This window comes from Rutidosis leptorrhynchoides, chromosome 4 (genome assembly GCF_046630445.1).
Source record: "Rutidosis leptorrhynchoides isolate AG116_Rl617_1_P2 chromosome 4, CSIRO_AGI_Rlap_v1, whole genome shotgun sequence".
Classification (NCBI taxonomy): Eukaryota; Viridiplantae; Streptophyta; class Magnoliopsida; order Asterales; family Asteraceae; genus Rutidosis; species Rutidosis leptorrhynchoides.
This window is the reverse complement of record NC_092336.1, coordinates 442,569,910-442,591,479: the sequence shown is the minus strand read 5'-3', so window position 1 is coordinate 442,591,479 and position 21,570 is coordinate 442,569,910. Positions and strand designations below refer to the sequence as shown.

Sequence of the window (21,570 nt, the reverse complement as noted above, 5' to 3'; positions counted from 1 at the left end):
AATTCAATCCACCTACGCTGCCTCATATTCAGTTGTTTCTGATTAAATATGTGTTGAAGACTTTTGTGGTCGGTATATATAATACTTTTGACCCCATATAAGTAGTGCCTCCAAGTCTTTAATGCAAAAACAACCGCTCCTAATTCCAAATCATGCGTCGTATAATTTTGTTCGTGAATCTTCAATTGTCTAGACGCATAAGCAATCACCTTCGTTCATTGCATTAATACACAACCGAGACCTTGCTTTGATGCGTCACAATAAATCACAAAATCATCATTCCCTTCAGGCAATGACAATATAGGTGCCGTAGTTAGCTTTTTCTTCAATAACTGAAACGCTTTCTCTTGTTCATCATTCCATTCAAATTTCTTCCCTTTATGCGTTAATGCAGTCAAGGGTTTTGCTATTCTGGAAAAGTCTTAGATGAACCTTCTGTAGTAACCAGCTAGTCCTAAAAATTGGCGTATGTGTTTTGGAGTTTTCGGGGTTTCCCACTTTTCAACAGTTTCTATCTTTGTCGGATCCACCTTAATACCTTCTTTGTTCACTACGTGACCGAGGAATTGAACTTCTTCCAACCAAAATGCACACTTTGAAAACTTAGCGTACAATTCTTCCTTCCTCAATACTTCTAACACCTTTCTCAAATGTTCACCGTGTTCTTGGTCATTCTTTGAGTAAATAAGTATGTCATCAATGAAAACAATGACAAACTTGTCAAGGTATGGTCCACACACTCGGTTCATAAGGTCCATGAACACAGCTGGTGCATTAGTTAAACCAAACGGCATGACCATAAACTCGTAATGACCGTAACGTGTTCTGAAAGCAGTCTTTGGAATATCATCTTCTTTCACCCGCATTTGATGATACCCGGAACGTAAGGCAATCTTTGAATAAACAGACGAACCTTGTAGTTGATCAAATAAGTCGTCGATTCTCGGTAGTGGGTAGTGGTTCTTGATGGTAAGTTTGTTCAACTCTCGGTAGTCGATACACAACCTGAATGTACCATCTTTCTTCTTGACAAACAAAACAGGAGCTCCCCACGGTGATGTGCTTGGTCGAATGAAACCACGCTCTAAAAGTTCTTGTAATTGGCTTTGCAGTTCTTTCATCTCGCTGGGTGCGAGTCTGTAACGAGCACGAGCTATTGGTGCAGCTCCTGGTACAAGATCTATTTGAAATTCAACGGATCGATGTGGGGGTAATCCCGGTAATTCTTTCGGAAATACATCAGGAAATTCTTTTGCAATGGGAACATCATTGATGCTCTTTTCTTTAGTTTGTACTTTCTCGACGTGTGCTAGAACAACATAGCAACCTTTTCTTATTAGTTTTTGTGCCTTCAAATTACTAATAAGATGTAGCTTCGTGTTGCCCTTTTCTCCGTACACCATTAAGGGTTTTCCTTTTTCTCGTATAATGCGAATTGCATTTTTGTAACAAACGATCTCCGCTTTCACTTCTTTCAATCAGTCCATACCGATTATCACATCAAAACTCCCTAACTCTACTGGTATCAAATCAATCTTAAATGTTTCGCTAACCAGTTTAATTTCTCGATTCCGACATATATTATCTGCTGAAATTAATTTACCATTTGCTAATTCGAGTAAAAATTTACTATCCAAAGGCGTCAATGGACAACTTAATTTAGCACAAAAATCTCTACTCATATAGCTTCTATCCGCACCCGAATCAAATAAAACGTAAGTAGATTTATTGTCAATAAGAAACGTACCCGTAACAAGCTCCGGGTCTTCCTGTGCCTCTGCCGCATTAATATTGAAAACTCTTCCGCGGCCTTGTCCATTCGTGTTCTCCTGGTTCGGGCAATTTCTAATAATGTGGCCCGGTTTTCCACATTTATAACAAACTACATTGGCATAACTTGCTCCGACACTACTTGCTCCGCCATTACTCGTTCCGACACCATTTGTTCCTTTCGTTCTATTAACCCCTGGTCCGTAGACCTCACACTTCGCTGCGCTATGACCATTTCTTTTACACTTGTTGCAAAATTTGGTGCAGAACCCCGAGTGATACTTTTCACACCTTTGGCATAGCTGCTTCTGATTGTTGTTGTTGTTGCGGTTATTATTGTTGTTGGGATGATTGTTGTAGTTGCTGTTGTTGTTGTTGTTGGGCCGTTTGTTGTAGTTGCGATTGATGTTGCGATTGTTGGGATAATTGTTGCGATTATTGTTGTAATTGCTGTTATTGTTGTATTGGTGATTCTTATCACCGTTTTCCTCCCACTTTCTTTTGACTTGCTTCACATTGGCCTCTTCAGTAGTCTGTTCTTTAATTCTTTCTTCAATCTGGTTCACTAGTTTGTGAGCCATTCTACATGCCTGTTGTATGGAGGCGGGCTCGTGTGAACTTATATCTTCTTGGATTCTTTTCGGTAATCCTTTCACAAACGCGTCAATCTTATCTTCCTCATCTTCGAATGCTCCCGGACACAATAGGCACAATTCTGTGAATCGTCTTTCGTACGTGGTAATATCAAATCCTTGGGTTCGTAACCCTCTAAGTTCTGTCTTGAGCTTATTGACCTCGCTTCTGGGACGGTACTTCTCGTTCATCAAGTGCTTGAATGCTGACCACGGTAGTGCGTACGCATCATCTTGTCCCACTTGCTCTAGATAGGTATTCCACCATGTTAACGCAGAACCTGTGAAGGTATGCGTAGCGTACTTCACTTTGTCCTCTTCAGTACACTTACTTATGGCAAACACCGATTCGACCTTCTCGGTCCACCGTTTCAATCCGATCGGTCCTTCGGTTCCATCAAATTCCAAAGGTTTGCAGGCAGTGAATTCTTTGTAGGTGCATCCTACACAATTTCCTGTACTGCTAGATCCAAGGTTATTGTTGGTATGTAGCGCAGCCTGTACTGCGGCTATGTTTGAAGCTAGAAAAGTACGGAATTCCTCTTCATTCGTATTCACGGTGTGTCGAGTAGTCGGTGCCATTTCCTTCAAAATAATCAAATGGAACAAGTTAATCATACAGAATATTAAGAGTAGTTAATAGTATTTCGTAGCATAATATGAACTCATTTATAAAATCTTTTTCTTCATATTAGCGTTTTATAAGTTTAAATTCGGGTAGTACCTACCCGTTAAGTTCATACTTAGTAGCTAATATACAATTCAACTACTACAATTCTATATGAAAAACTGATTATAATAATATTTCGCGTTCAAACTTTTACACAATATTTTACAAACTTACAATACCGCTTATTTTACATATATCATGAAATATAGCACACAATAAATTTGATACAAGATGGTTGTGAAGATAATTCTAGCTAGTACACAAGTCGTTCAGCAAAGGCAATAAAGACACGTAATTCATACGTCCAGAAACAAGTCATGCATTCTGGTTTTACTAGGATTACTTCCCATCCTTGGTCTTGTGGAACATAACCGTTATGGCCGTTGATAAGACAGCGTGTTGTAACGTCGTCAAAGGGACGAGGGTTACGTAATGTCCAACAGTCCCGTGACAATCTAAAAACCTCATTTCTTACCCCAATTACCGACTCCGTCACTTGTGGGAACGTTTTGTTTAATAGTTGTAGCCCGATGTTCTTGTTCTCACTTTGGTGAGAAGCGAACATTACTAATCCGTAAGCATAACATGCTTCTTTATGTTGCATGTTAGCCGCTTTTTCTAAATCACGAAGTCCAATATTCGGATATATTGAGTCAAAATAATTTCTTAACCCATTGCGTAAAATAGCATTTGGGTTCCCCGCAATATATGCGTCAAAGTAAACACATCGTAACTTATGGATTTCCCAATGTGATATCCCCCATCTTTCGAACGAAAGCCTTTTATAAAGCAAGGCATTCTTAGAACGTTCTTCGAATGTCTTACAAACTGATCTCGCCTTAAATAGTTGTGCCAAAGAATTCTGACCGACTCTAGACAAGATTTCATCAATCATGTCTCCGGGTAGGTCTCTTAAAATATTGGGTTGTCTATCCATTTTGTGTTTTTATACTGTAAAATAGACAAGAGTTAGATTCATAAAAAAAATACTTATTAATACAATATATTACATATATTACACCACACGAATACAACTATCTTATTCCGACTCGCTTGTTTCTTCTTCTTCGGTTTTGGTTCGTTTTGCCAAGTTTCTAGGGATATATGATGTTCCCCTAATACGAGCCGTCGTTTTCCACATTGGTTTAGAAAAACCTGGTGGTTTAGATGTTCCCGGGTCATTGTTACAACTTAAGAACTTCGGGGGTTGACGATACATATAAAGTTCATCGGGGTTGGAATTAGATTTCTCTATTTTTATGCCCTTTCCCTTATTATTTTCTTTTGACTTTTTAAATTCAGTTGGGGTAATTTCTATAACATCATCGGAATTCTCGTCGGAATCCGATTCATCGAAGAATTGGTAATCCTCCCAATATTTTGCTTCCTTGGCGGAAACACCATTGACCATAATTAACCTTGGTAGGTTGGTTGAGGATTTTCTTTTACTTAACCGTTTTATTATTTCCCCCACCGGTTCTATTTCTTCATCCGGTTCCGATTCTTCTTCCGGTTCTGATTCTTCTTCCGGTTCCGACTCTTCTTCCGGTTCCTCTTCGGGAACTTGTGAATCAGTCCACGAATCATTCCAATTTACATTTGACTCTTCATTATTATTAGGTGAGTAAATGGGACTTGTTCTAGAGGTAGACATCTATCACATAATATCAAACGCGTTAAGAGATTAATATATCACATAATATTCACATGTTAAAAATATATAGTTTCCAACAAAATTTGTTAAGCAATCATTTTTCAAGTAAACACGGTCGAAGTCCAGACTCACTAATGCATCCTAACAAACTCGATAAGACACACTAATGCAAAATTCTGGTTCTCTAAGACCAACGCTCGGATACCAACTGAAATGTCCCGTTCTTATTGATTAAAAACGTTCCATATTAATTGATTTCTTTGCGAGGTTTTGACCTCTATATGAGACGTTTTTCAAAGACTGCATTCATTTTAAAACAAACCATAACCTTTATTTCATCAATAAAGGTTTAAAAAGCTTTACGTAGATTATCAAATAATGATAATCTAAAATATCCCGTTTACACACGACCATTACATAATGGTTTACAATACAAATATGTTACAACAAAATAAGTTTCTTGAATGCAGTTTTTACACAATATCATACAAGCATGGACTCCAAATCTCGTCCTTATTTAAGTATGCGACAGCGGAAGCTCTTAATAATCACCTGAGAATAAACATGCTTAAAACGTCAACAAAAATGTTGGTGAGTTATAGGTTTAACCTATATATATCAAATCATAATAATAGACCACAAGATTTCATATTTCAATACACATCCCATACATAGAGATAAAAGTCATTCATATGGTGAACACCTGGTAACCGACATTAACAAGATGCATATATAAGAATATCCCCATCATTCCGGGACACCCTTCGGATATGATATAAATTTCGAAGTACTAAAGCATCCGGTACTTTGGATGGGGTTTGTTAGGCCCAATAGATCTATCTTTAGGATTCGCGTCAATTAGGGTGTCTGTTCCCTAATTCTTAGATTACCAGACTTAATAAAAAGGGGCATATTCGATTTCGATAATTCAACCATAGAATGTAGTTTCACGTACTTGTGTCTATTTTGTAAATCATTTATAAAACCTGCATGTATTCTCATCCCAAAAATATTAGATTTTAAAAGTGGGACTATAACTCACTTTCACAGATTTTTACTTCGTCGGGAAGTAAGACTTGGCCACTGGTTGATTCACGAACCTATAACAATATATACATATATATCAAAGTATGTTCAAAATATATTTACAACACTTTTAATATATTTTGATGTTTTAAGTTTATTAAGTCAGCTGTCCTCGTTAGTAACCTACAACTAGTTGTCCACAGTTAGATGTACAGAAATAAATCGATAAATATTATCTTGAATCAATCCACGACCCAGTGTATACGTATCTCAGTATTGATCACAACTCAAACTATATATATTTTGGAATCAACCTCAACCCTGTATAGCTAACTCCAACATTCACATATAGAGTGTCTATGGTTGTTCCGAAATATATATAGATGTATCGACATGATAGGTCGAAACATTGTATACGTGTCTATGGTATATCAAGATTACATAATATACAATACAAGTTGATTAAGTTATGGTTGGAATAGATTTGTTACCAATTTTCACGTAGCTAAAATGAGAAAAATTATCCAATCTTGTTTTACCCATAACTTCTTCATTTTAAATCCGTTTTGAGTGAATCAAATTGCTATGGTTTCATATTGAACTCTATTTTATGAATCTAAACAGAAAAAGTATAGGTTTATAGTCGGAAAAATAAGTTACAAGTCTTTTTTGTAAAGGTAGTCATTTTAGTCGAAAGAACGACGTCTAGATGACCATTTTAGAAAACATACTTCCACTTTGAGTTTAACCATAATTTTTGGATATAGTTTCATGTTCATAATAGAAATCATTTTCTCAGAATAACAACTTTTAAATCAAAGTTTATCATAGTTTTTAATTAACTAACCCAAAACAGCCCGCGGTGTTACTACGACGGCGTAAATCCGGTTTTACGGTGTTTTTCGTGTTTCCAGGTTTTAAATCATTAAGTTAGCATATCATATAGATATATAACATGTGTTTAGTTGATTTTAAAATTCAAGTTAGAAGGATTAACTTTTGTTTGCGAACAAGTTTAGAATTAACTAAACTATGTTCTAGTGATTACAAGTTTAAACCTTCGAATAAGATAGCTTTATATGTATGAATCGAATGATGTTATGAACATCATTAATACCTTAAGTTCCTTGGATAAACCTACTGGAAAAGAAAAAAATGGATCTAGCTTCAACGGATCCTTGGATGGCTCGAAGTTCTTGAAGCAGAATCATGACACGAAAACAAGTTCAAGTAAGATCATCACTTGAAATAAGATTGTTATAGTTATAGAAATTGAACCAAAGTTTGAATATGATTATTACCTTGTATTAGAATGATAACCTATTGTAAGAAACAAAGATTTCTTGAGGTTGGATGATCACCTTACAAGATTGGAAGTGAGCTAGCAACCTTGAAAGTATTCTTGATTTTATGTAACTAGAACTTGTAGAATTTATGAAGAACACTTAGAACTTGAAGATAGAACTTGAGAGAGATCAATTAGATGAAGAAAATTGAAGAATGAAAGTGTTTGTAAGTGTTTTTGGTCATTGGTGTATGGATTAGATATAAAGGATATGTAATTTTGTTTTCATGTAAATAAGTCATGAATGATTACTCATATTTTCGTAATTTTATGAGATATTTCATGCTAGTTGCCAAATGATGGTTCCCACATGTGTTAGGTGACTCACATGGGTTGCTAAGAGCTGATCATTGGAGTGTATATACCAATAGTACATACATCTAAAAGCTGTGTATTGTACGAGTACGAATACGGGTGCATACGAGTAGAATTGTTGATGAAACTGAACGAGGATGTAATTGTAAGCATTTTTGTTAAGTAGAAGTATTTTGATAAGTGTATTGAAGTCTTTCAAAAGTGTATAAATACATATTAAAACACTACATGTATATACATTTTAACTGAGTCGTTAAGTCATCGTTAGTCGTTACATGTAAGTGTTGTTTTGAAACCTTTAGGTTAACGATCTTGTTAAATGTTGTTAACCCAATGTTTATAATATCAAATGAGATTTTAAATTATTATATTATCATGATATTATCATGTATGAATATCTCTTAATATGATATATATACATTAAATGTCTTTACAACGATAATGGTTACATATATGTCTCGTTTAAAAATCATTAAGTTAATAGTCTTGTTTTTACATATGTAGTTCATTGTTAATATACTTAATGATATGTTTACTTATCATAGTATCATGTTAACTATATATATATATATATATCCATATATATGTCATCATATAGTTTTTACAAGTTTTAACGTTCGTGAATCACCGGTCAACTTGGGTGGTCAATTGTCTATATGAAACATATTTTAATTAATCAAGTCTTAACAAGTTTGATTGCTTAACATGTTGGAAACATTTAATCATGTAAATATCAATCTCAATTAATATATATAAACATGGAAAAGTTCGGGTCACTACAATATATATATATATATATATATATATATATATATATATATATATATATATATATATATATATATATATATATATATATATATATATATATATATATATGTATATAAATATGTATATAAATACTACTTGTAAATATAAAAAATAATATTAAATCTATTTGTTTAAAAATATATAATATATATTTATGTGATAAAAACTTGTTATTTAAAACTGATTATATTTAGAGAGAGAGAGAGTAAATAGAAAATGAATGATTTTGAGCTTAATTAGTAAACGTCTGTAACACTCGGTTGATGTTTTGTTAGTGTTAATATAGATATTCTACATATTCATGAAGGATTGAAATAAAAGTTTGACTGTAAATTGATTACGAAAATTTTAGATTTGTCAAAAAATATTTTTACCTTTTTAAGATTAAATATTAGCACTCCGTACATATAAATTGGAACAGAAAATAAATAATTATTGAACCTTTTTGATCAGGTTTCAAACAGTTAATGAGTGAAATAATTAAATATATTTAATCTAAAAATTTAGGATTTTTAGGAACACTTTTATATTTTAATTGTTTAGCAATGAACCACGTTATAACACAGTCCATTAAAACTGTCGGTAGAAGAATACAAATGAGACGGCTGCTGAACTGTTGGTGTGCACGATCATAATGCACTTGATATTAAATTTGTTATTATATTACTTTTTATTATTATATGTTACTGTTAGTTGTTTGTTCTCTCTTCACCCATATAAGAACACAGTGTATATATTATATATGTTACATACATCATAAACCCCAAGATAAACCATCTATCTCATCTATATATTCTCTATCTATATATATACATATACAATATGCATTACACTCTGGCATTACACTCGCAAAACTATCACGGCTACCATCTATTTGATGACCATTAAAATACCACCCTTCGACTAACCACTGTGGCCAAGAACACCCAACACAATCATCGAGTTCGATTGCTACCCAAAGTTTAACATAATCATTACACCTTCAATCACCATTTTTTGATCACCCAAAACCCCAATGAAATTGCCGACTGCTCATGTTCGACTTCAACAGCAAACAAAAACCCGTATTCTTGCTGTGATGTTTTCTATTTCCTGACCAAACCATAACCCATCAATTACCAAGAACCACCACCAACATCCTCTTTATTATCTTTCCTTTCGTTTTTCTGTTTTGAGTATAACCGAACACCACCACGAGCAACCACCCAACAACTATTAATACTGCTCGTTTTATGTTTTTACTTCAAATGAAATCATACAACATGCTGCTACCATGTTCCCTTTTCGATTCAAACAAACCCATAACTACCCCACTGTGAAAATCATCATCGTCTATGCATGCTGCTCCCTTTCTTTCTGTTTTCAAGTTTTCGAACCACCACTCAAGAACACCGTGAGCACCACCCATACCCATTTAACTAATGATATCCTCCTCCTGACTTTCGTTTTGAACGAACTCATACCAACAATCATTAAACCCATTTAAACTTATGCAATTGTGACTGACTTGTTTTCGTTTTCCTGACCGAGAAAAACCATCACCAATAAATTGTTACACCTGCTATCATACTCATGTTTTGTGGCTACTGTATTTTTCTGTCCACAATCGCTACCATCACTGTCCCATATTGTTGCTGCTACACCAATTTCTGTCTAAATAGTGAAAATGATACCAGAAGTGACAATGATTAGTAATAGGGATGATGATCATCGATGTGAGTTGCAACTGCATATTTTTTTTCTTTTACGACTGTTGTGTTCAAGTTGAAACCTTAACACAAACCCAAAAGCACCACCATCGAAACCCATTATATTTTCACGAATGATGATGATGACTAGATGATATCATGATGATGATCCGATGACGGTAATGATATGACAATGATGATGATATAATATGTTGATGAAGATTAACGACTGCTATTATATTTGGGATGTAGCTGTCGAGTTAAAAGAAAAGAGAAAGAACCGATCCCCACCTTCACTTTAATTACGGATATAAGATTTATCAAGGTGGGCTTGATTTATTACTAGTGTTGGGCTGATTGTGTTGGGGCAATTGTACTAGGGCCATTTAATTCAAATCGAATTGGGCTTATTGTTTTTATCGGGCCATTTAAAATATATTACCACAAATGGATTTAGGAATTCATGTTGGGCCAGATCTGTAACAAGTTATATGGTTTTAATACGGAGTATAAATTAGAATAACAAAAATAGAAGAATGGTTAAGGTGTACTCGGATGAACGAGAGGTCGCGGGTTCGAGCCCGGTCCAGGGCATTATTTTTAGAAAAAGATTTCAAAGGGGTATACACTCTTATTTTGTTTCTATTTATTATTATTAGTATTAGTATTATAAATTTTATTAGTATTATCATGATATTAGTTACAATTATGATTATTAGTATTATTATTATTATTGTTATCATTAATATTATTAACATTCCTAGATTATCATTAAATAACATTATGATCATTAGTAATAAGATTATTATTATTATTATTAGGTATTAAGTATTATTATCAAAAGTATTGTTTTCATTATCATTATTATTGATATTATTATTATTACAAAGATTATTAATATTATTATTATTATTATCATTTCTATTAAAATTGTCATTTTCAAAAGTATCATTTTTATTATCACTATTATTTATATCATTATCATTATATTATTATTATCATTATTATTATCACTATTATTGTTATTATTACAAATAAATATTATTTTACAAAATACATTACAAATATATTAATATTACATATTACTAGATTTTTATTATTAAAATGACATTTAGTAAGCTATATATATATATATATATATATATATATATATATATATATATAAAATATATTAATTAATATAAATATATATATTCTTATCACATATAAACCTTAAAATAAATTTCTATTTTAATATATTATGATAAATGATAAATATTATAATATTAAGCTACTCTAATAAGTATTTACTATATTAATAAATATATTATATAAATAAATAGTTACTATTTAAAGTATATAGGATAAATATAACTTATTTAGTAATATGATATGTAAAGTATTAATATATAAACTTGTTAGTTGTTATTATATGTGTTAATATACATAAATGATATTGGTTCGTGAATTCGAGGCCAACCCTGCATTGTTCAGTTCCGTTGTATGCATATTTTTACTACGAAATACAGTATGGTGAGTTCATTTGATTCCCTTTTACTCTTTACATTTTTGGGACTGAGAATACATGCGCTACTTTTACAACTGTTTTTATTAAATGCTTTTGAAATATATTTTGAACTGCGAATACATGAAATGCTTTTATAAATGTTTGACGAGATAGACACAAGCAAAACATTCCTCGAATGAATTATTATGTAGACAGAAGTTCTGCGGATTATTATTGAATTATGTAAACATGATAATTGCCACCATTGAATTATGTGGACATGATAATTGCCACCATTGAATTATGTGGACAGGATAATTGCCACCAATTGATATGAATGTTATGTATCGAGAGAATGATTTTATACACAGGTTATGTGTATATTATTTTTGTGCACGAGACATGTGTACGGTTATTAAGATTTATGAAAAAGAATTTTGTACACGAGAAAGGTGTACTGTATTTAAAATATATCGCATGTACATTACAGGTGGGTATAGGATTCGGGCCCATTTGTACCATGCAGCATTTAAAACTTGTGGTCTATCAAAATGATGAATTTTATTGTTTTATGATAAACCTATGAATTCACCAACCTTTTGGTTGACACTTGAAAGCATGTTTATTCTCAGGTATGAAAGAAACATTCCGCTGTGCATTTGCTCATTTTAAAGACATTATTTGGAGTCGATTATCGCAATGGAACCAAATGTTGGTGACTTCATCCAGATGGATTAGGACGGGTCCTTTCAGTTGGTATCAGAGCGGTGGTCTTAGTGAACCAGGTCTTGAATTAGTGTGTCTAACTGATAGTTGTTTAGATGCATTAGTGAGTCTGGACTTCGACCGTGTCAGCATGTCAAAAGTTTTGCTTATCTTTTCGTGTAGAAAGTTACTTGCTTATCATCCTTAAAGTCTAGACACATCTTACTGCCTCTATTGCATAGATAGTGTATAGATAAATTTGTATCTTAGCGTATCTGTTACTGTAAACCTTGCCTGACATATTCCGTACATTCCTCCGTAACTTATGGGATTTTAGTATTATATATGCGTATGTAAATTATGTATTGCAGGGTACTAATCTACATCCTATAATCTTTTTCTTATCAAAGAAATCCTTCATCTGATCGTACGAGATGAATCCCTCAACCAGTTTGAGTCCCTCAGATTTCTATAGCTATTCGGATAGTTATTCCGACAGCTATTCTGACATGAATATTCACCTAAGCTCCGAAAGCGGTGTCACCAGAATGAATCAATCGATCAGCCATCCCCAATTCATCTGATGGGTTCGTAGTCGACTTAATCAATGGAGACGACTATCCTTTTCACCAACCGAATTTACCTCTTGGTGATGAACCTGAAGCACTTACCGGCGAACCAGTCCGAAACACCATTTTCACCCTCATTTCCCGAATATCTCACCACAATTATATTCTATCTAAAACTCTAAACCTTATTCATCCACTCGTTATAACCGACAATCATCCCAGAATAATAGAAGAAGTCAACGGGCTTCGCGCTCGAGTAATTAATTTGGAGAATATGGTGCAAAACTTATCAGCTTCAGCAACATTACCAGCACCAACAATACCACCAGCAAACCAAGTTTCAACTTCACATACCTCAACATCTCATTCTGTACCTCAAGTATAATCATCGTTCTACAAATCGTTCTACATCGGTTATCTTTGTTTGACATGGCAATTATGTAATCTCTAATGTTTTAGAGATTATATATTCTTATTCTAACGGTAAATCAAATGAGTTTAATATCATATTAACTCATTAAATCCATGATTACATCTGAAGAAAATATATATGTAAGTATATTTTCATAAAGATTGTAATTAAAAATTCTTTCGTACAAACTGTTAATGGTGAAAATATTTTAACGGGTAGGTAATACCCGGGGAATATTTAGATTTTACATTAATAAGTTACACTGTACGTTCTTCGAATCTGATTCAAAAGTCATTTACTATTCTACTTACATCCCTAGAGATACGAATCCGTTCACCGCAGAATAACCATTTTCATTCAATTTCATATTGGGATTTTGACCTATCAGAATCCAACAAGTGGCATAATGAAGAAAAACATTGGCAAAAAAAAAAAAAAAAAAATTTATTAGAAACAAACAAATTAACTATAGGAAATTTTGTTAAGAATCCACGCTAACTGTTCCTAGCTAACTGATTACATTTTTATTTATCTCAGTTTATTTATCACAATTTAATTATCGCAATTTTATTTATCGTCATTTAATTTCTGTTATTTATTTACGCATTTTATTTATCGTCATTTAAATTCTGCATTTATTTTACGCACTTTAAATATCGGGACACGTATACAAGGTTTTGACATATCATATCGACGCATATATATATATATATATATATATATATATATATATATATATATATATATATATATATATATATATATATATATATATATATATTATTTGGAATAACCATAGACACTCTATATGCAGTAATGATCGAGTTCTCTATACAGGGTTGAGGTTGATTCTATAATAATATATATACTTTGAGTTGTGATCGAGTCTGAGACGAATACGGGTCATGATACGTATTAATTAATTCGAATATTATATATTAAACTATATATGAATTATTGAATTGCTAACTGTGGACTATCAACTGTGGACTAATGACATTGGACAATTAAAATGAATTAAAATATTGATTATAATATATGAAACTAAATAATTCTTCAAGTTTGCCACTTGATTCGTCTTAAACCTCATTTGTATCTTCATGATTACAATCTGTGTTTAAACTTTTCATAATTCCTGAAAACACCTCAATCGAGAGGATGAACCAACCGCACTTCATCTACGGAAGAAAAGATTGTTACATATAGTTATGCCTCTGAAAACACTTAGAACCTGAGTAAACGTTTAACACGTATCTGTGCTAACTCCTTTGGTATTGTTATTACCGAAAATAACATTGCAATTCCTTTTCAAATTATCCAAATTTGTCACAGCTTCAACAAATCAATTTCGACTTTTCATTCGAGTAAACTCTACTATAACTTTGATATATAAGTTTACCTTTCGTCATCGTTACCGGAGAACCATTTATATTCCACCACATTAGCGGTAAACTTACCAGCAACTTCATTGATCTTTGACTTTCCGAAAAATCATTATTGTTCGTTGAAACTCTATCATGTACTCATCTACATCTTGTAACAAAAATTGCCATACCAATTATCGGGAATCAGCAATCAGTACTTTGAAAACTCACAGCATATTTACATCAACCGTTATATGTATAACATTTATCTCTTAGGATTATGATCTTTCATTCTGAAATTCTGAAAAGCACCCAGTCTACAAATCAATACCATAAATTCTAAAAAAGCTGAATACAGCGGCAAAAACTGTACACGACCTTAACCGTCAAAAGTTTGATGATGAAGAATGGAGTATTGGAAACACTCAATAGAAAATTTAGTACCGAAAAGCGGATTATGCGAAACTATGAAGGAAGCCGTGACAAATTACAAAGAATAAGTTTGACTTCAAAGAATCCAAATAATTCAATGTCTGCTGAAGTCTTTAGCGAATATCTTACTCCTTACTCCAAACTCTTGCGGACAAATTTTCTTCACCATCCTTCGATATTAGAAATTCTAAGATATTATAGTATCTTTCATTATAAATATCCTCCATATTTCTGAAGATATTTTCATAACTATTCTTATCTAAAATCATTAATCTCTTCGTGCTATCAGTGTTACATCATATAGAAACTGTTAGTTTCTATATTCTGTAAACTTTCGAGTTTAAAATATGAATGTTTTGAAGTAGTGTTGGGAATTGATGCATGAGTTAGTATAATATAATGACACTTGATCAACGTGATTATATTATAGTAAGTCATGCTGAGTTTCTAATGAAACGTGATGATAATTCACAGTAGATTATACCATCATCATGTGTCATGTTACATAACTCTTTCATTCTTCATAACCTCCGAAAATATCAAGAAGAATATATTCTTGATAGTTCTATCGTCTGTATGTTTGATAAATTTGAAAATCAAATCGTGCTATCACGTTCTACCCTGCTTTGAACATTATAATCATTCGAAACTCTATATCTACGAATTCTGGACCATTATTCGCTTGACTTGGAGTCGGGAAGAGAAAACAAGAGCATGGAGCTCCGAAAAATATAGGAAAGTATAAAGCCGATCACAAACATAGGAATTACAAACCATGTATATCAATGTTCATCGCAACATAAAGACACGGGAGAATTGAAAACACTATAACGCCAAGGGCGAAGTAGAAGAAAACAGATTCTCCCGGTGGAAGTTGGAAAGGAGAATGATTGTGGCAATAGTCATGATAAGGACAAGGATTAGAACTTGATTAAGCATTTTCACAATCTTTTGAATTTGAGAATTGAGTATAGGAATGGTGAGAATAATGGAAAGGAAGAGCTTAATTTATAAGGGGAATATCAGACAGAGTAATCGAAGTAGATCACCGTATTTAATTATAGAGATCTTAATCTCTTTACTCGCTGAAGAATCAAATCTTTTAGATTTCGAAAAAAAAAATTAAAACCCTTGAATTCCGGAATTCAACTATGACTAGTGAAAAGTTATGGTGAAACTTGTCTATCTCATTTCACTATTTAGTGATAGCTTCATTCGTACTCTTCGAGTAATCGAATTGTTTTATCTATATTAATCAATAATGATAAAACTCTATTCATCAACTCATATTCGTCATTAAAACATTTTTATTGTTAGCCATGACGACCTTACTCAAATTTTGGGACGAAATTTCTTTAACGGGTAGGTACTGTAGTGACCCGGAAATTTTCAACCAAATTTAAACTCAATCTTTATATTATTCCGACACGATAAGCAAAGTTTGTTAAGTTGAATCTCAAAAAGTTTAAACTGTGTTCGTACATTCATTTAACCTCGACCAGATTTCAACGATTCACGAACAACTAATTGTAAATAGATACATGTATAATTAAATATATATATATATATATATATATATATATATATATATATATATATATATATATATATATATATATATATATATAATAATAATTTGAAATATTAATTGAAATAATATATGAGTTAATTGTTGGAAATAAATATGTAAAATAATATGTGATATAATGAAAACTATTATTACAAATGTATATATATATATATATATATATATATATATATATATATATATATATATATATATATATATATATATATATATATATGTATATAAATACTACTTGTAAATATATAAAATAATATTAAATCTATTTGTTTAAAAATATATAATATATATTTATGTGATAAAGACTTGTTATTTAAAACTGATTATATTTAGAGAGAGAGAGAGTAAATAGAAAATGAATGATTTTGAGCTTAATTAGTAAACGTCGATAACACTCGGTTGATGTTTTGTTAGTTTTAATATAGATATTGTACATATTCATGAAGGATTGAAATAAAAGTTTGACTGTAAATTGATTACGAAAATTTTAGATTTGTCAAAAAATATTTTTACCTTTTTAAGATTAAATATTAGCACTCCGTACATATAAATTGGAACAGAAAATAAATAATTATTGAAACTTTTTGATCAGGTTTCAAACAGTTAATGAGTGAAATAATTAAATATATTTAATCTAAAAATTTAGGATTTTTAGGAACACTTTTATATTTTAATTGTTTAGCAATGAACCACGTTATAACACAGTCCGTGAAAACTGTCGGTAGAAGAATACAAATGAGACGGTTGCTGAACTGTTGGTGTGCACGATCATAATGCATTTGATATTAAATTTGTTATTATATTACTTTTTATTATTATATGTTACTGTTAGTTGTTTGTTCTCTCTTCACCCATTTAAGAACACAGTGTATATATTATATATGTTACATACATCATAAACCCCAAGACAAACCATCTATCTCATCTATATATTCTCTATCTATATATATACATATACAATATGCATTACACTCTGGCATTACACTCGCAAAACCATCACGGCTACCATCTATTTGATGACCATTAAAATACCACCCTTCGACTAACCACTGTGGCCAAGAACACCCAACACAATCATCGAGTTCGATTGCTACCCAAAGTTTAACATAATCATTACACCTTCAATCACCATTTTTTGATCACCCAAAACCCCAATGAAATTGCCGACTGCTCATGTTCGACTTCAACACCAAACAAAAACCCGTCTTCTTGCTGTAATGTTTTCTATTTCCTGACCAAACCATAACCCATCGATTACCAAGAACCACCACCAACATCCTCTTTATTATCTTTCCTTCCGTTTTTCTGTTTTGAGTATAACCGAACACCACCACGAGCAACCACCCAACAACTATTAATACTACTCGTTTTATGTTTTTACTTCAAATGAAATCATACAACATGCTGCTACCATGTTCCCTTTTCAATTCAAACAAACCCATAACTACCCCACTGTGAAAATCATCATCGTCTATGCATGCTGCTCCCTTTCTTTCTATTTTCAAGTTTTTGAACCACCACTCAAGAACACCGTGAGCACCACCCATACCCATTTAACTAATGATATTCTCCTCCTGACTTTCGTTTTGAATGAACTCAAACCAACAATCATCAAACCCATTTAAACTTATGCAATTGTGACTGACTTGTTTTCGTTTTCCTGACAGAGAAAAACCATCACCAATAAATCGTTACACCTGCTATCATACTCATGTTTTGTGGCTACTGTATTTTTCTGTCCACAATCGCTACCATCACTGTCCCATATTGTTGCTGCTGCACCTATTTCTGTCCAAACAGTGAAAATGATACCGGAAGTGACAATGATTAGTAATAGGGATGATGATCATGGATGTGAGTTGCAACTGCATATTTTTTTCTTTTACGACTGTTGTGTTCAAGTTGAAACCCTAACACAAACCCAAAAGCACCACCATCGAAACCCATTATATTTTCACGAACGATGATGATGACTAGATGATATCATGATGATGGTCCGATGAAGGTAATGATATGACGATGATGATGATATAATATGTTGATGAAGATTAACGGCTGCTATTATATTTGGGATGTAGCTATCGAGTTAAAAGAAAAGAGAAAGAACCGATCCCCACCTTCACTTTAATTACGGATATAAGATTTATTAAGGTGGACTTGATTTATTACTAGTGTTGGGCCGATTGTGTTGGGCCAATTGTACTAGGGCCATTTAATTCAAATCGAATTGGGCTTATTGTTTTTATCGGGCCATTTAAAATATATCACCACAAATGGATTTAGGAATTCATGTTGGGCCAGATCTGTAACAAGTTATATGGTTTTAATACGGAGTATAAATCAGAATAACGAAAATAGAAGAATGGTTAAGGTGTACTCGGATGAACGAGAGGTCGCGGGTTCGAGCCCGGTCCAGGGCATTATTTTTAAAAAAAGATTTCAAAGGGGTATACACTCTTATTTTGTTTCTATTTATTATTATTAGTATTAGTATTATAAATTTTATTATTATTATCATGATATTAGTTACAATTATAATTATTAGTATTATTATTATTGTTATCATTAATATTATTAACATTCCTAGATTATCATTAAATAACATTATGATCATTAGTAATAAGATTATTATTATTATTATTATTATTAGGTATTAAGTATTATTATCAAAAGTATTGTTTTCATTATCATTATTATTGATATTATTATTATTACAAAGATTATTAATATTATTATTATCATTCCTATTAAAATTGTCATTTTCAAAAGTATCATTTTTATTATCACTATTATTTATATCATTATCATTATATTATTATTATCATTATTATTATTATTATCACTATTATTGTTATTATTACAAATAAATATTATTTTACAAAATACATTACAAATATATTAATATTACATATTACTAGATTTTTATTATTAAAATGACATTTAGTAAGCTATATATATATATATATATAATATATTAATTAATATAAATATATATATTCTTATCACATATAAACCTTAAAATAAATTTCTATTTTAATATATTATGATAAATGATAAATATTATAATATTAAACTACTCTAATAAGTATTTACTATATTAATAAATGTATTATATAAATAAATAGTTACTATTTAAAGTATATAGGATAAATATAACTTATTTAGTAATATGATATGTAAATTATTAATATATAAACTTGTTAGTTGTTATTATATGTGTTAATATACATAAATGATATTGGTTCGTGAATCCGAGGCCAACCCTGCATTGTTCAGTTCCGTCGTATGTATATTTTTACTACGAAATACAGTATGGTGAGTTCATTTGATTCCCTTTTACTCTTTACATTTTTGGGACTGAGAATACATGCGCTACTTTTACAACTGTTTTTATTAAATGCTTTTGAAATATATTTTGAACTGCGAATACATGAAATGCTTTTATAAATGTTTGATGAGATAGACACAAGCAAAACATTTCTCGAATGAATTATTATGCAGACAGAAGTTCTGCGGATTATTATTGAATTATGTGGACATGATAATTACCACCATTGAATTATGTGGACATGATAATTGCCACCATTGAATTATGTGGACATGATAATTGCCACCATTGAATTATATGGACAGGATAATTGCCACCAATTGATATGAATGTTATGTATCGAGAGAATGATTTTATACACAGGTTATGTGTATGTTATTTTTGTGCACGAGACATGTGTACGGTTATTAAGATTTATGAAAAAGAATTTCGTACACGAGAAAGGTGTACTGTATTTAAAAGATATCGCATGTACATTACAGGTGGGTATAGGATTCGGGTCCATTTGTACCATGCAACATTTAAAACTTGTGGTCTATCAAAATGATGAATTTTATTGTTTTATAATAAACCTATGAATTCACCAACCTTTTGGTTGACACTTGAAAGCATGTTTATTCTCAGGTATGAAAGAAACATTCCACTGTGCATTTGCTCATTTTAAAGACATTATTTGGAGTCGATCATCGCAATGGAACCAAATGTTGGTGACTTCGTCCAGATAGATTAGGACGGGTCCTTTCAATAACTAACCCCACATCCTCCATCACCGAATCATCCTCCATATGAATATGACAACTAGGGTTTTCTTTAATAAAAACTTGAAAACTGTAATCCCCAGATTTAACCATGACTATACCCTCGATGTGGACATGATCATAAGCATGAATTAACACACTAATTGTTACTTTGTACCATATTTTGATGTTCTCCTGTTAGGGAGCAATTATTAGTTTCAATAATATCACTCCACAAGTTAACTACAGATTTGAAAGTATTTGGGTACCAACATCCAACCGACACCCCCTTAACATCAGCCTAAACTAACCTTCTATTACTCCTTTTAAATAGGGTGTTATCCAACATATAAATGGAAGAACACCATCTATGAATTGCGTGGTCCTTATTATTAAGAACTGATTTAGCTTCGAAGGTGGACTTAAATATCAGCACAACATCCAACCCTCCTAAGTATCTGATTTCACAATTAACTAACCCCTCCTCCATACAAAGTTTTGTGAATTGTGGAATTAGATTCCAGTCTTTCACAACCCCGACAATTGATCTCTTGATAATATGGCGATTACATGTATCACTATTAACTTCCACAATCCTGGATAATGATGTTTTAGCTAAACGTAAATGATCTGGGCCCTTTAGATCATATCCCATCAATAGTTGTGGACTTTCTGGCCCAAAATACAGACAATTGGACTTGATGGAAAAAATAATAATTCTAGGCGAGAGGGCTCTTCGATGAATGAAATAGTGGGGAATAAGAGAAAAAAGAAGATCGAAAAAGGCAAGAGAGCAGCAAAAACAAAAACAAAAGCTAATACTCAAGTAAAGAGGGATTGCAGTTGGAAAAACCTTGGCAGATGGAAATCATCATCCAGAATGATGAACATTAAAAGTAGTGCTAGGAAAGTAAGGCCTGAAAATCAACCATTAAGATCACAATGCACCTCATGTGCCAACAAAGCAAACAAATCAATTTAAATCCTTCAAATGGACGAAGCACTTCACTACAGTCTCAAGGGGTCTACGAGTATGGAAGTA

At 32.0% G+C, this 21,570-nt stretch overlaps 1 protein-coding gene across 1 annotated transcript in view; it reads right to left on the bottom strand.

Moving 5' to 3' along the window:
- Window positions 1-18,016, bottom strand: part of LOC139842129 (protein NRT1/ PTR FAMILY 2.7-like) — a 32,215-nt gene extending 14,199 nt beyond the window's left edge. Inside the window, exons 1-6 of the mRNA XM_071832305.1 lie at window positions 17,862-18,016; window positions 17,722-17,814; window positions 17,447-17,582; window positions 9,730-9,875; window positions 9,342-9,443; window positions 9,054-9,202 (exon numbers count right to left, since the gene is read on the bottom strand). Of these exons, the coding sequence (XP_071688406.1) occupies window positions 9,054-9,202; window positions 9,342-9,443; window positions 9,730-9,875; window positions 17,447-17,582; window positions 17,722-17,814; window positions 17,862-18,016 (781 nt within the window). The remainder of the gene's footprint in view (window positions 1-9,053; window positions 9,203-9,341; window positions 9,444-9,729; window positions 9,876-17,446; window positions 17,583-17,721; window positions 17,815-17,861) is intronic.
- Between the last annotated feature and the right edge of the window lie 3,554 nt (window positions 18,017-21,570).